Genomic DNA, 16,323 nt, shown 5'->3' with positions numbered 1-16,323 from the left:
CTATGTTCACTAATTGTAGTAAGTAGAGAGGATACAGACGAAGGGTATACAAAACCCTTTATTTTTTTCTTTATATACAATGACTTCCGTACTTCGGAATACAATGACCCTCCACTCGGGGTCTAACTTAAAAGATATCAAAATAAAACTAAACTCTAATTTAACTTTAGAATAAGATTGGCCTTATAATAACAGGAAGCGTATGTAGCACAGAGACTGTGAACACTACAATACGTTTAATTTATCAAGAGGATTAAAACCTCTGGCCTGGAAGGCAAAGTAGCAACTGCGTAACTTCTAAGGTAAGCGGCCTGCTTCGAACTCACGGCTTCCTCTCTTCTGCTTGGCAAAAAGGCCACACTTAAATACTTGGCGTTCGCCAGACAACTTTGCATGAACTCCTTCACGCTTATAATTCTGGCCGGAAGTAGAAAATAAGAAGTGATAGTAAAGATTTAAAATAAAATAAACGTTAGTAAAAAATAAGATCCTTACAACTTTTTTTAATTATTCAAATTAATAAAGTAAGTGAGTATATAGTTTGATTTAATATTCACTGGAATCGAATTTCTCGTAATCTTCCAGCTCAGTTCAGTTAAGTTGCGCTCAGAATCAATCATTAAGCTCATTATGTAATAAACACAATCTTTTTCTCGTGATATAAATTTTAGTCTCTAATGTTAACATAGCCTTTAAAAATTAGTAAATTTTTGTTTTGTTTTAGAGTTTATTTAAGTTAAAAATTATCAATTCATTTTGAGAAAAAAATAATCCCGTCTTTTATAATATATAAAAAATTCTAGTTGGAGAGCATATCTTCATTTTTGTTAACAAATCCATTCACTAACTCTACCTCTAGGTAATTTCAAACATGCTAATCCATTCTTCAGTAAAGATCATTTTTGCCTTTTTTATTATTCTAACAACAACCTGACGTATTATCAAATACTAATCAATCAATTTAATCTTTGCTACAATACGAGATATATAATAGCTCCAGTCTATTCTTCATCAGCTATCAGAAGCAACTGAAAATACTCCAACAAATACATCCTAAATGAAGCACAATAAAGATTCAAAATCACCAACTAATTTTACTCTCGTGATATTCGGATAAATTTTCTTTCGGGAAAACATGTCTTTCATCGTCAAATTCTGGAAATTCCCAAGCGCGACATTGACTTCTGGTGCCTCTTGCAACCAGATCAGATTATGATGTCTGACTTCGTTGCCTCAGATCAATAATGCAGCGGATCAATTAGGCGTTTCCTCTGCATCCCGTTTGTCACAATAATTGGGCGTTTCGGTGGTGCTTTTAGTTTCGAAAACTTAATCGAGCGTTTGCTGTAAAATGTCTTGCGCACAGAAAACGGGCTAATGGAACACAGATTAATAAAGTTTAGATTATGCATCTATTTCTGGTGAGTTTGTTATTAATGCTACCTATGCTAAAATCGAATATATTTGGCAGGCACTGCATCAGCTTTTCCATTAATGTGATGTGGAAATATGAAAATTTGTTTTCTGTATGTCTTTCATTTTAGGAATGCATTAATATTTCTACAATTTTATCAAAGGATGTGACTAACAGACATTATTCAAAGATAGGTTCTCTTAGAAATGTTGAGTTGCATGTCATTCTGAGACACATTTCAGACAGGTGCGAAATGTGAAGCATGTTATGCGAATACATTCTTAGCGATAGTATGTATGTTTTGGAGTCAAGTAGCAGCCCTCAGAAACATGAGTGAATTTATCTCATACTTCTTGTTATAACTATCAATCATAAGGTCTGAGGTCACTGTTTAAATTAAAAATTGTAATTTTAATTTATATTTTATTTATTTCTCATTTTTAGTCATTATTCGCCACTTAGAGGAGTTTTTAAATCAAATTAAAAGGAATCTGAAAAGTGTAAATAATCTTTCCTTAAAATAAAATAAATGGCAACAAAAGTTCTCGTCTTGAGTTTGAGACTAGCGACAGTATAGATTGTTTATGATTGTAAATAAAATTTGATAACAAGGCTTAAAGTTATTTTCCGCTGTGTTTTCTAAAGTGTAGTGAGAACACGTAACCAAAAGAGCATCCAGACACCCCTAATGAGGTAAGTCAGGTTTATATAGACGCACTGCGTAAATTAATGGATAGAAAAGAGCCATTATATTCCAAAGACAGATGCTTTGAAAGGAGGAATGGATAATAAATTATATTCCATTTAATTGTGCATGATAAATTGAACAGCCTTCAATTGCACTCGTAAATTGCATTGCATTCAATAAAATAAAATACCATATGTGCATTTGTTGATCAGGGGTGCATATTAGATGCTATTTTACTTCATTTTCATTTTCAATTTATTGTTAACGTTATTTTATTAATTAATCCAGAAACATCTTTGCGTCATGACTAGAAAGACGCTTGATAAAATAATGCTGTTTCAGTAAAACTGTTTTATTTGAAAATATATGTAAATTAGTTATTATTCCAGATACCGAAGTTTTCAGTTCAACAGTTGCCTTAATGTTTCATCAATTTTAGTTAGCAACCTCCGAATTTAAGCAACATTTGAACTTAAGCAAAATAAATCTTTACAAAAATTTAGAGGACCTGCTTTTTCCATTATGCATCTGAAGAGACCGTTATAAGAACAGTACTGAGAACAAGATCCTAAATTATGATTTTCCAGTCCTAGAGCAAAACTTAGGACAAAAACTTTCTACTAATCAATTAATGTGTTGAGAAAACGGACAGTTCAGGAAAGCAATAGCTTTAGAACAATAGCTTAAATAAACTGAAGGAATTTAGTTTAAATAGCACGCTGAATAACAATTGAAAACAAAGTCCAACATTAAGAATCAGCGTCAATTTAAAAAAAAAATTTTGCAGTACTAGTTTCGATAGTTTTTAAACTGATTTCTTTAGCTACTAAGTGCAAATGAACCAAATAAAGACTTACGCTGATTCTTAATGTTGGACTTTGTTTTGAAATTGAAGGAATTCTAATAAAATTAGTGTAGTTGAATTTTAAATAAAATTAAGACTGTTTTAAAATCAAATCTTGCCATTATTACCACAAAAGTAAGAAGACTGCAGACCTTGTTATCGATTTAGGTCTAACTTTATAATGAAAACTTTGGAAATTTATCATTTCATTATTTTAGGTCACGTACTTAAAATTTCAGCAATTTAGTGAAATTTTGAGTTTTATTTTTGATTTTCTGAGTAAAAATATAAATTAAGAATTTGGTTTCTAGAAAAAATAGATGTATATTAATTCAGCTCGTAAAAAGTTCATTATTTTTCTCAAGCCCGTATCAGTCGGCCATCAACAATTTTGGATAGCTCGCATCAGCCTGTTAGAATGCCACAATTTTGGATAGAGCGAGCATTGATCTTGTTTTTATAATAAAGAATGAGACTAAAAGTACAATTATGCAAAATACATTGACTTCAATACTGTAAAATAGACTTTTATACTGTATTTGAGCAACCATAACCGAAATGTATGGCACTTAGTCATGATTTCTTGCACAACTTCTCCGATTTTAATACCTAGAGCTGAAATTCGAAGTTATTGTTTGATACTGAGTTTAAAGAATCTGGAAGAATATTAGAAGTTTACCATTTCAATCACAGATTCATATTGTTTACTCTTCCCTGTACTAAAATATTTATTTTATTGCCCTTCTAACTAGTGTATGTAATGTATTAGATTTCTTATATAATACCCCCTAAACTGGTGATTTTGTTGTTTTGTGAGATTTAATGTCAATTCCGTCGAGTTAGATTATTTTCAGATTATATCTCGATTATATCATGGCAAATCGCAATAGTCCTATCTGCCTGAGGGATGCCTTCGTGAATGACTTTAAGAGATTACTAAAAGTAGTGCTTCAAGAAGACAATTTCATCAAAATTTAGAATGAGAGCAAATTAAATAATCTGAAAGCCTGTTTGCAATATCTGATTTCACTTCATCCCCCAGCAAATGAGTAAAAATGGGATTTAAGTATGAAACTTGACAAATAATCTTTATTAATTTCTACATTCTTGCATTTAAATGAGTTTTTCATTTGAACTTTTAATCTGAAACATAAATATTTTTCGAAAAAGAATAGAAATTTAAATATTTTTAGGAATTAATTATAAAAATCCCAGAAAGAAAATATTAATTGCAGAGGGAACGTAACTTGCTGAGATATTTTTCTTTAAATAACAATTACAGATTACTAATATTATGCAAATCCGAAGGTTGAATATCGCAAATGTTAATTTTTACACAATTTGCTCATACCATTAAAGGATATCAAAGATCACACATTTTTATGACTCTTAGATATTTTTTTTTCTAAATTTGGCAGTGACTTTTGACAAGTATTCGTTTTATGCAAGATCCTTGGACAAATTTATTAATTGGCTTTAATTTATTAAATAGCGAATACTATGTCCTGGTCATGCCAAATATAATTTTTCGTATTATGTAAAACTTTGAGAAAATCATTTTTTTAAGTAAATATGTATACAAAAATTTCAGGATAAAACATGAAATCCTTTCTTTTTTTAACTAAGAAAACGTTTTATATTATTAGAGGAAGTCTAAATTAATTTTCATTGTGATGCATTGTGATGACCGTGACCGATAAAATTTAATCATGCGATTGCCTTAAATTTGTTCGTAAAGCATTTAAAAAAATTGTCATGACATTCAATTCTGTTGGAAATCAGTACCTAGGTACAAAACTCGAGCAGACCAAGATGACAGAATAATATTAAATTACACGGTGTGTCCCAAATAAAAATATACTCATGCTGAACAGAAAAGCATAGTAATTCGATTTCCATTGATACAATTAGAAACGTTCTGTTTTTGTAATAATGTTACACACGCCAGAGTGCCGTGTATTGTTTGCCACAGGATAGTATGTCGTATGCCCTTGAGCAGTATCATGCATTGTGCACAAACACTGTACCAAAGTGCAATGCTTGAAATCTGAAGTTTTATAATCAGGATGACGGGCCTTTCTTCATGTTCTATAGATACAACACCAAACCATCGGTGCCAGTCATAGATTTCACGGTTCATTACTGTTACGTAAAGCACCCTCCAGGATAAGAGTACTGAACAGTGATAGTTTGACCCGGCTCTTATTCCAGCGAACAGCCTGGATGGATTTGTTTTGGGGATGTAATTTATGGTAACATGAATAGGATCGTTTCCTTTTGAAAATCATTTACGAAAATATCCCTCGTAAGGCATACAAACTGATTAATATGTAATGTTTGAAAAGGCTTTAGTTTTCACAATCATATTTGCTACCATTATGTACCTTTAAAAAAGTAGGATTTTAGTTTAGAGGCTAATATAAGGCCTCTGACGAAACCTTCTTTTGATTTGAAAACTGGCTTTGAGACACAAAAGATATATCCTGATACTGCCTAATAAGATTTATTTGTTTCCATGACTATTCTTTTTTAAATGCCTGCATTATTATCAGTAAAATACAAATATCGTGAGTTTGAAAATGGGAAAAATGCAGAATTATTAATTTGTAGTTAGAAGTAGGTCAGAAGTCGAGAAAAGTGTGTTATAGAAGTGCATTATCTGACAAATATTAAGCAACGTTTTATTACAAACAAACAAAAAATAAATGCTCAATTTCATTATTAATATAATTATTAGTATAAATTATTATATATCATTACCATTAATACTATGATATAAACCTAAGTAACATAAAACTATATTAGAGAACATACAAATATCCCAGTACACGTATATAATTTCAATACGTGTATTTCCTTATCAATTTCTTAAAATTTTATTTCTGCAGTAAAATAAATGTACGAAGAGAAAAGGTATTAAAAATTTTGGAACATTTTGAGTAAGTAAGTGTGAAAGTGATATATATATATATATATATATATATATATATATATATGACTAAGTGTAAAACTGATATATATATATTGCAATTAAGACAAACACTATGAATTATTAATTGGTAATTTACATAAAACTGTTATTCAAAAATGAAAGTAATACATGTTAGCATGATAAAACCCACATTTTAATACTTTAAATTGAGGGTGTTTTCATAGTTTTCTACAGAATAATTTGGCTGAGATAACTCTAATACTTATATTATTACATAAATTGCTCGCACATGCTAATGAATATCCAGCAACTATCTGATTTTGAACCATCCATTATGTGTCGCTAATATTCAGTAAATACGGTTTTTCTTAATTCCAGTCGAAAAACCAGTCCCCATTTTTTAACGGAAATCTAATTAATTTGCTAAACGAAGCCAGTTTTCTTTGACTGTGAACGGTTTCTGCTGTCATACATTCCGTGAATTAAAACAAACTAATATTTCTAGAAATTCCTTTGTTTGAAAAAGTATAAAAATATGTTCTTTGAATTATAACTCGAAAAATGTATTCTGATATTTCTTAAAATAAACCATTCAGACATTGCCTGTAATAATAATATAATTATTTTTAAAATGTAGCAATATCGGGATCAACAGGATAATTTGTTGTTGAACTGAACGGTTTACAATCCCTGCTCTAAGCTCATTGTTTCAAAACAGAAAGTAGAGCTTCAAAACGCTAGATTAATATTACCATCTATTGCATTGCCACTAAAAACTAAGAATCTTATTCCAATGATTTAATGACTATGTTAAACTTCAGTTTAAATGTACTGGGAATAATCCAGTAAACTTGATGTTCAGAAGAAGAGTTGTAGCTTCAAATAAGAGCCAAGTTAACTACCTTGTATTTTACCCTCTCCAATGCTGCTTAGCTCTGAGATTCGAGTTGGATAACTGTGAACGTGTTAATGGATTAGTCTTGATGAAGTCACGCTTCAGTGGCGCTATGCGGTTAGCGAAAGAATGTAAGAGTGATTATAGAGAAATATTGGAATAGGGCCAAAATCAGTGGTTTCAGGAGGTTGAAATCGCATAAAGGTAGTCAGTTTATACTCTTCTATTACAGCTGTGAGATTTGTTTAAAGAAAATTAATATAGTAAAAGAAAGAATTCATAAGGATGTCCAGTAATTAATGCAAGCAGCGAACTCAGTAAAATTATATTGTTTCCTTCATTTTTAATGTTCAGTTAGTTACTGATGTATACTCATTTAAGAAAATGTCTTACTAGTTTAATTATTATGAAAAGATTTCAATAAAAGGACAAATTAATGTGTTCTGTGATCAAGTTGATGACATTTTTAAATGCTAAATGTTAAATCTCCAGTGTTTAAGCTGAAAAGTTGTTGATGTCAAGTGTTGATATCAAGATAAGTTTCTATGAAGGGTGCAGTTGACTCACTATAGGAACTGACGTGTTGGATAGCTTAATAAATGTTTCCTATCTGAAAACGCTCTACAACATCATTGCAAGATATCTCAGCAACAGAAACATGCAAGTTCTTACAGATGATGCGAAAGTGAAACGTCTCTTCAACAGATTCTACCTTCGTCTTTACCTTATGAAACCTGGTGGCCAGTTCAGTTTGTGAGAACGTCACGACATTCCTTATATCGAAGTGATAGCTTACGCCAAAGATTTTATCATCACCGTGTGTGATGCTACTGTGCGAGCTGTGGTAAAGAAAGACCCAACGTGCTTAGACATATTAACCAACTGGGGAAATAGGCATAAATTGTCAGTATCAGCCACAAAGATGGTTACATTTAAATTTAGCAAAGGAGTTCGTCGACGATGTGCACCAGCATTAGTCATGACAGTCTGTCAGCTTAAATACATGGGGTAACGATAAATGGCCGCTTGTCATGACTGCCTCACCTCAAACAAATCAAGGAACGAGTCACATTACTCTCGAGCACAATGCAGCTCACCTTGTGTGCACCCTGGGCAACATTCTCAGCGATGAGGCCGATCGGTTAGGCATTTTTGACGAATGCGTAGCTGGAAAGTGTTCTGCCTTGGGGGGGCAGAACTTCTTTTATGTATTTAAGATATCAAATACATTTTAAGTCCTTTTGAATTGTGCACATCATGGGCAGTTGAAAGAAAGCAAACTTAACATAAAACACATTTTTCATACTCTATTTATGAAGACGTTATAGGATACTCATTCTGCTTAAGGTACTCGCTCTGTTTACAGTGCCATGAAATTCACCTCTTATTAATATACCGTGTCTCACGTACATGTGATTTTGTATTTTACCGAAATGAAGCCCAGTTAATGTTGACAACCAATCGCAATTAATATGGATGACAAGATGAAAAACAAACTTAAATGATTTGCTTTGAAATTTCACATTATTAATAATAAAAAAGAATAAAACGTCAGTAAATGATGCATTGTGTACATAAGCATAAGCTTGGTTTCGAAAATGATTCACTAAATTTCTTTAGGTAGGCAAAAAATAAACATCTCAGCTTTCCAGAAATATTTTCGCATCTTTGGTTTATTATAATAAATTATTAACTACATAAACTAAGGAAAATATTCATAATAAAGTTGCTTACATGACATATTGGGCCCTTTGTAATTATTTCACTAAATATAGTAAATTCTGGTTTTGGGGACGCAGTAACACTTAGACCAGATTAATAACTATGTCATTCATCTGAAACTTAATTTTAAAAATTAAAAAGATATAAAAAATAAATTAACTTAGCATTCTAAAAAGTTACAAATCATTTAAGCAGTGAAATCATAGCAAAATAACAAACCAGGAAAGAGAATGTATTTGATGATGAACTATTTTTCTTGTTATAGTTCTTCCAATTTTCTTTCTTTTTAATTCAAAAGTCTGCAGTAAACCGTCTACGTTTATACGACTTTCCCACAAACTATTTTAATCCAGTCTTCTTAAAATAAAAATTACAATGTTTATTGTTATTTTTGGGGTGGTATTGAAATGTTTAATTTACGTCAAAAATATCCGCGAACCTTTCATTTTTCTATAATTTTTGCCTAAGAAATTATTGTTGAAGAGCGTGTAACAAAGGGCTGTGCCATGTTTTTTGATTAAGTATAACTAAGGAACACTGGAAACGTCCAGTGAATAAAACTCATTCCATGAATTGCCCTATTGCATAAAGAATAGTCATAAATTATAAGCGTATTTTTTAATCAAATCACCTGTTGATCACCATCGCACGAATTCCTTTTTTTAACGTCGTTGGATACCCATCTCCTCAACTGTACAGAAGAAAGAATCCGCATTATTACCTATACTTACTTTAAGGCTTCTGTCTACTTCACTTCTCAAATCCCAGCTTCTCCTTTGCTTTAGGAAATCCAAATTCTCAATGTCAGGTCCTTAATTCCATTGACCTCATAGCGATAGTCCAGTGTCCATTTTAACAACTGCTTATCAGGGTGTCAATATGACACAGAATAAATTATATAGATTGCAGGGAATAAAGTAAATAAATGGAAAGTTGTACGGCTCAGCCTTATCATAATCATGTGTGAGGAAGGAGTCAGAAGTCATTAGACATGATTACCACGGTTTCAGAAAAGGTATTAGGGTATCCTTTAATTAAAGTCAAACAAACTTCATTTTTAGTCAAAGGGATTTAGTTTTACTGAAAAAAATTTAGTTAGTTTTTGACTAAAGTCGAAGTCTACTTTTAACTAAATGTTGTATTATCTTTCGACTTTAGGTGAAAAGGTAGAGCTGTATTATTACAAAGGCTACTAGTTACTAGTTTTTCTATGTGCACATCATTCTCAGGGTATTCTGTTACCCAGAAAACATTCGACAATAAATTTCTAGTGTTGGTTCTGACGGAGAAATTTCGATCGTTGTTAAAAGCTGAAAGATTTACCTTTTTCACAAATCACTTACAAATGCACATGAATATGGCGTTAAAGGAAGAACCAATTTTCTCCTCCTGTTTAATTTTTACATTCACATTCAACTGTTATATTTATTTATTACTATTCTGAATAATAAATTCTACCAAAAAAGTGCGTGCTAATCTTTGACATTATCAATACCCGAGCCCTCATATCTGTGCATAATGAAATGTTCTGCTATTATTGGTTTTGCTGATTTAGTCCCATCAGTCTATTCATTTGTCTGATGTGTCTCATACGATTGGACTAACTCTCTCACTTTATCACCGTTAATCCTTGTCCTCATAATTGATTGGTGAGGTTGAATAACTCGTTCACAAACTGCATTGTAATGATTTAGCGATAATAGGAGGGCGTTAGGAGACAGCAATTCTCTCTTCTGCAAATTTGTTTAGCAATAAAAAGTATTTCAGCAAATAAATAACGCCAGGGCCTAATTAAAAGGGATATGATGGGATTGTAATCGAAGAAGGTAAATAGTAACGTTACAGCTATTCACGCAAGATAATATTATTTAGATATTTTTGTAACATTGTTGACTCTTTATGTTTACGTTAACGACAAAAACTGAATGATAATTACATCATATTTTTCAATATGATTATCCTTTGAAATAAATTAAGAGTTTGAGCAACAAGCAGTCTTCATATTAAAAAATGCCTTACTTTTTTAATATTAAATAGTATTTACGATTGCTGTCAAACGTTTTACGTATGATTAAGTAACTACGTACAGTTAAATTTAAAAAAAAAGTATTTATATTTATTTCTAAGCAATAGGAAGTGTTTACCAGCACCTCTAGCGTGAAGAAAACTCAGTTCAAAAGCATTTCTATTGAATTAAACTACAACGGGCTGAGTGTTGGTGCTACAATCCGTGTTCTGGTAACGTGTAATGCTTACGTTCTTCAGACTTTCTGTACTGGTAACTATTGAAAGAACGATTGAAAATGGGAAGAAGAAGCAGAATCTTGTCATTTGCCTAATCATCTGTCATCCCTCAGTCATGAAAGCCTCGATTGCCTTTACCTAATACTATCTACGTGAACATTTCTGCAGCGTATGAAGCGCTGTCATCGAATGAAACCTTTAAATATGCCATTGAAGACGAAGGCAACGGACATCACTTTCAGGAAAAAGAGAACCAGGAGGCTGATTAGTTCGCTTGTTTTCTTAGTGCTAATATTAAAAGGTACCAGAAATTGCTAAGACAGCGAAAAGTCTGCCATGCTTGTATAGCACTGGCTGTAAGCTGCTGCATAAGGTACCATCTGTTCTAATTTTTATATAAATTTAATACGTATTATTGTACATCTGCTCTGTGAGAAAAGGAATTCCTTTTTCCATGAAATTATGAAATACTTTTGTTTTCTGTGTCTCTTTCAGTTTGCATATCTACCATAAAATGTAATGTTATCATTTAAAGTAAAAATACACAGCTATAATATTCTGTTTCAAAATAACTCTCATTCATCTACTAGTCGCAAGGTAAGTATTTTACCTACTGTTTCGAATATGTATTTTCCTTCATCTTTTCAGCTGCCGGCCTTCCACCATATAAAGTGTACCCCGTTCATGAAGGTGTTCTAACAGAAAAAAGAAAACAGCGTCGAATCCGGACCACTTTCACGAGCGCCCAGCTTAAAGAATTGGAAAAAGCCTTCCAGGAAACACATTACCCGGATATCTACACAAGGGAGGAAATCGCCATGAGAACGGACCTCACAGAAGCCAGAGTTCAAGTAAGATATATTTTAGGTGAAGTTAAACTAATAGTATGGGAACTTTTTCTATAGTGTCAAATTTACAAAAAAAAAAAAAAAAAAAAAAAAAAAAAAAAAAAAAAAAAACTTGCTTAAAAATGCTATGCCATTTAGTTCAAGAGATTTTACCATACGCATGCATTATGAGGATTAAAACACAATTTTGTTTCCAAAAGCATCTTGAGCGAAGGGTTTTTTACACCTGCAACAGTGATCAGCAATGCAGTTTTCATACCCCTATCATTCCTATAACATGCGACTAAAATTTTAAGCCTGATAACATAGCAGGAAGAAATAGTAGTACATGTATTTTGTGTCCATGATTATTATAATGAATTCACTACTTTACGTACCACATTGTGTTGAGCTTTAACTCGATATATGGTTAATATGCTGTTGAAGATAAAATCATTTTCTTAATATACCACGTAAGCCGCCCAGTCGGTATGGTGGTTCGGGAAGCCGACTGCGATGCCGAAGGGCCTGGGTTTGAATGCCGGAGAAGGCATGGTTGTAACTATCTGTCCCTTCATAGGAAAGGCGATGATGGCCCACCTATTAGGTGCCTCCATAATAAAGAGACCACGACATCCGGCCTTGTATAGATTAATGGACTGGGTTACATTTGTAATTGTTCACAATCTGCCATTGGAAAAAATTATACCACGTAATGTTTTCAGGAAAAGACGACATAAGAGATAAAAAGTAGACGAACTTAAATTTTTGACTCCTATCACCTTCCAAACCAGTTACAGGAGTTACTTCTAATCATTTCTAGTTTTGGGAATAGACTGCAATGATGAATTCCTTATCTCTTATCACTGCGACACACAAAAAAATTGACCAGTATTTAGGAACGGGGGAACTAATTAAACAAGCTATGAACACTTCAGTCAATTTAATGTTATAATTTATTAAAGGTTCTAATAATTTTTGTCAATTTAAATTGCGACTAAATACTTTATTCTAATTCAAATTAATAGAAAGAGCTCTTAGTGTCTATTTTAATACATAGTTTGACATTAATTACAAATAAGATTTTAAAAGACAATTTCCGAATTTTACAGTGTTTGGAAGAAAAACACACGACTCATTCAACTAAATTTCATATGTCTACAAAAATAATTAAGTTTTGAATTAAAAAGCATTTAGACTTCCTTTTTCAAATATAAGCAAGCGAGTTAAGGTTAGTGTCCTGAGAAATATGGGAAACTATATTGAAAAACTGAAACTTGCAATTTTGTATTTCGAATGTTGATCTTAATAGCAAGAACTATGATATTTTTATAGTCAAAAGGAAATTAAGAAACATAAATCAAAATACATGGAATTCAAATACATGATCAGGTAGTCTATGAGCATAATATTTTCTACATTATTAGAATATATACCTCGAATTAAATAAAATTATTTCATGACTATTTTATTTCAGAAATAGTCATGATTTATTTTATATAAATCATGACTATTTCTGAAATTTCTTAAAACAATCAAACTTGGTTCCAATCATATGGAAATATCGTATTTCTATTTGCTGAAATAAGCAAATAGAAATAGAAGCGAAAAGAGCGAAAAAACTATAAAAGGAATATAATTCATAATTAATAATGTATTCGCATGAATGAACTCTTAATGCTTATTAAAGTTTCTATGGTACATACTCTAAGAATGATAGAAATTTTACCCTATCAAAATTTCTTAATTAATTTTTCTAATGAAGTTTCCTAATGAAACAAGTGTTAATTTCTTGAAGCTGCTGAGTTTCGAAACCGCCATATCAGATTAAAGACTCAAGTTTTCAGAGTAATGACATTAAGTCATTGTTCATATTTGACAGTATACTAAAAATGTCTTCCAAGAAGCTTTAGTTATGTTCAGAATCTGTTTATCAGTATAATAAATGATAAAAAAAATCCATTGTTGATTATAAGTGAAGCTTCACGGAACAAAATAAATGAGCATGCTGCTTACAAATGCTGCTTTTATATTGGTTTTTACACTTTTCTTGCAATACATGGCAAAGTACATTTTGCTGCTATCAATATTTTGCTAAAACAAACACATCGGTGCTACCAGCATTCTAAGTTTAAATTGAGTTCTGTACCCTTTATAAAACACTAAATTCTTCTTCTGTAGCATGTATCTATAAAACCATGCGCATTTTGTTATGCATTTGTTCTGGAATAAAAGCGTTTAGGAACTCTAGGATGGTGCAGTCGTTGTATGGTCTGGGAACTATTAGAAGCCAGAAATGCCAGTTGAATTAACGTTAATCTTAGCTTCATCATTGTATCAAAATCAAAGTAGAAATTCTTTATTTCTTTATTTTATAGTTGCTTTAAAAAACCTTTGAAGTTAAATTCATATGCAGGTTAATTCAAACTGATTGAGCTACGAAATAGTATTTCTTGAACCGCTCTCTTAGTTGCCAGCCCATGGTTCTCTTATGCTGAAAACAGGGACTATCAACAAGTACCTCTATGTTGCAGCCCCTGATTCCGGTATAAGAGCTGAACCATTTAAATTTCCACCCAATTTAAGAAATTAACATTAATTTTTAAATTGCCAAATAGTTTTCAATAAGAAAAAAACGTGGAATCGCTTTAAGGGCAGCTGATAAGGTTTATGAAAATTAGAGGGTGGAAATTAGTAAAGAAAATACTAAAGCACTAATACAAAAAACATGAGCCTCATATATGAAAATGTTTATTTTTTGAATAGTAATAAAGTGCAAAGTCAATTCCATATTTCAGTTCTCTCATCCATACTTTTGTTCCCAGATATGAAGCAGAAGTGATCAAAACAGACATGAAAAGTCACATTCATTTTTTAATTCTATATGTAAGAAGTGAGACATAGTGCACAGATAAAGCCATAGAGGAGCATATTATAATTCCAAGCTCGTGTCTGCAGGATCGTGATTACTAAAGCACCCAACTGAAAACCCCTAAAAAGAAGAGGGAGGAAGAGTCACGAAACTAAACCAGTCTCTCAGTGCGGGGTCGGGGTCTTTTAGTCCCTAAGTTTTGTATAGTAATTGAATTAGGAGTGTGGTACTTCCCTCAGCTCTGCTTAATCACCGATAGGACACGGTGGGTTCCACAGTTCTAACAAGATCAGTGGAGCAGTTCTCCCCTCGCTGAGTGTAGTGGTTTTTCAGGCGTTTAAACTTCTGGTCTTTCCCCCTAAACACTTCCTGATTAAGCGTACTACAACACACGGGGATCGTTCGATTGATGTTTATCCTGCATGGCTACTCGGCCGTGAGACGTGTTATAGATGCGTAATTGGGCGAGTTGGCTGATGAATGCATCACTTAGTTGCAAAATAATAATGAATATTTTGTAGTCTTTTGATGAATTTAATGTTAGAGGCAAGTGGTTCACGGCCTTCTTAGTTGTAAACTAACTAATCGTTGATATATCGGAAGGAAGAGCTCATAAAATAAATATTACTTTCATAAGTATTACATTACATGAAAGGTTGTACACTATATATTTTTAAATTTTCCTACCTGAAGGAAAATCGGCTATGATTTTGTATATTTTTGTATATAAAATTTCCAATTTAATATCAGTCCCCCCAAATTCGCGGAGAAATTCATTTCATGCGTTTTGAATAAATTCCTCATGAGTTTTGGTATTTTAGATATATTTTCCTGAACCAGAAGTAACACTTGTAGTATCGTCAAACTAGACTTCACTAGATAATTAAATAAATAAATATTCAGTTTTTTTCGATGTTCTTTATATTTTAATTTAGTACAGTATAATTTTTTTAAGCAAGAGATACCGAAGAAAAATACAATGAAGGAACAAATACTATCAACTATTTTGGTAATAATAAATAAAAGAAATGACATAAACTTCCTATTTACGAGACTGTACTATTGAAGTTTACGCAAAATGTAAGATATGGAGCAATCAATCCTACAATTTTGAAAGATGTTCAAAATCCATGCCTACAAAAAGCTGTTTTTTAAGGCCCACTCATTCGAATGTTGAATAGTTCTCTGCAAGGTTAATGAAATTCAGGGAACTAGAACAGACCACAAAATTAATTAAGATTCTAGGCATTAAAAAGCTGGTTAAACTACACTTTCAGATGCTTTCATGGGAACTTTTTAAACCGGAAATTTTTAAACGTGATTTAGTAGGTTTCAAAATAGCTTGAGAAATTAGATAGAAGCCTTGAAGAATATTGAAAAGTAGTGATTAGAACTAGATAGTAAAATCCTTGCAAAAATATTTGTGTAAAGTTTTGCGTCCAACATATCTTTGTGAATTATTGTTCTCATTAGTCTTATAGCAAGGGTATATTTCATAGATGAAGGCAATAAAGCGTACTGTCTCAAAATATAAACAAGAACTTATTACCTGTTATCAGCAATACAGCGGCGGCAGTTTGTTCGATACTAAATAAATAAAAGATTCTAAATTTTCATTCTTTAGTTTGGGCCTGAAATTTCCTGCTACAGAAGTATATTAGTTTGGATCATTTGAATTACTGCAAAACATGCAAAGGCTGAGAGTAGGAATGCATTCGTAGAGTATTTTTAAGGGAAAATCGGATATTCATGTTATACATATAACAACCTTGAAAATTTCCATGCAGCCAGACCTTTCATTAGTGGTGTGGTGTATTTAATTATGGAAAAGCACACTAGGGCTATCTGCCTGAGGGAAGGGATGCCTTCGTGAAGGACTTTCTAA

The 16,323-nt window shown here is 32.0% G+C and overlaps 1 protein-coding gene across 2 annotated transcripts in view; it reads left to right on the top strand.

Annotated features, from left to right (window-relative positions):
• LOC118199406 (uncharacterized) overlaps nt 1-16,323 on the top strand; it is a 145,888-nt gene that overhangs the window by 44,423 nt on the left and 85,142 nt on the right. For both annotated transcript variants that reach the window (XR_015038926.1, XM_085809141.1), the window contains one exon: nt 11,388-11,590. Coding sequence is in view for 1 of the 2 variants with exons in the window: in XM_085809141.1 (XP_085665267.1) it covers nt 11,388-11,590 (203 nt within the window). In the remaining variant the exon portion in view is untranslated. The remainder of the gene's footprint in view (nt 1-11,387; nt 11,591-16,323) is intronic.

Source organism: Stegodyphus dumicola, chromosome X2, assembly GCF_044657685.1.
Source record: "Stegodyphus dumicola isolate Sdum_Otavi_A_Nest chromosome X2, ASM4465768v1".
NCBI classification, from domain to species: domain Eukaryota; kingdom Metazoa; phylum Arthropoda; class Arachnida; order Araneae; family Eresidae; genus Stegodyphus; species Stegodyphus dumicola.
Note: the sequence above shows the minus strand (reverse complement) of the source record. Positions and strands in the feature narration are given on the sequence as shown.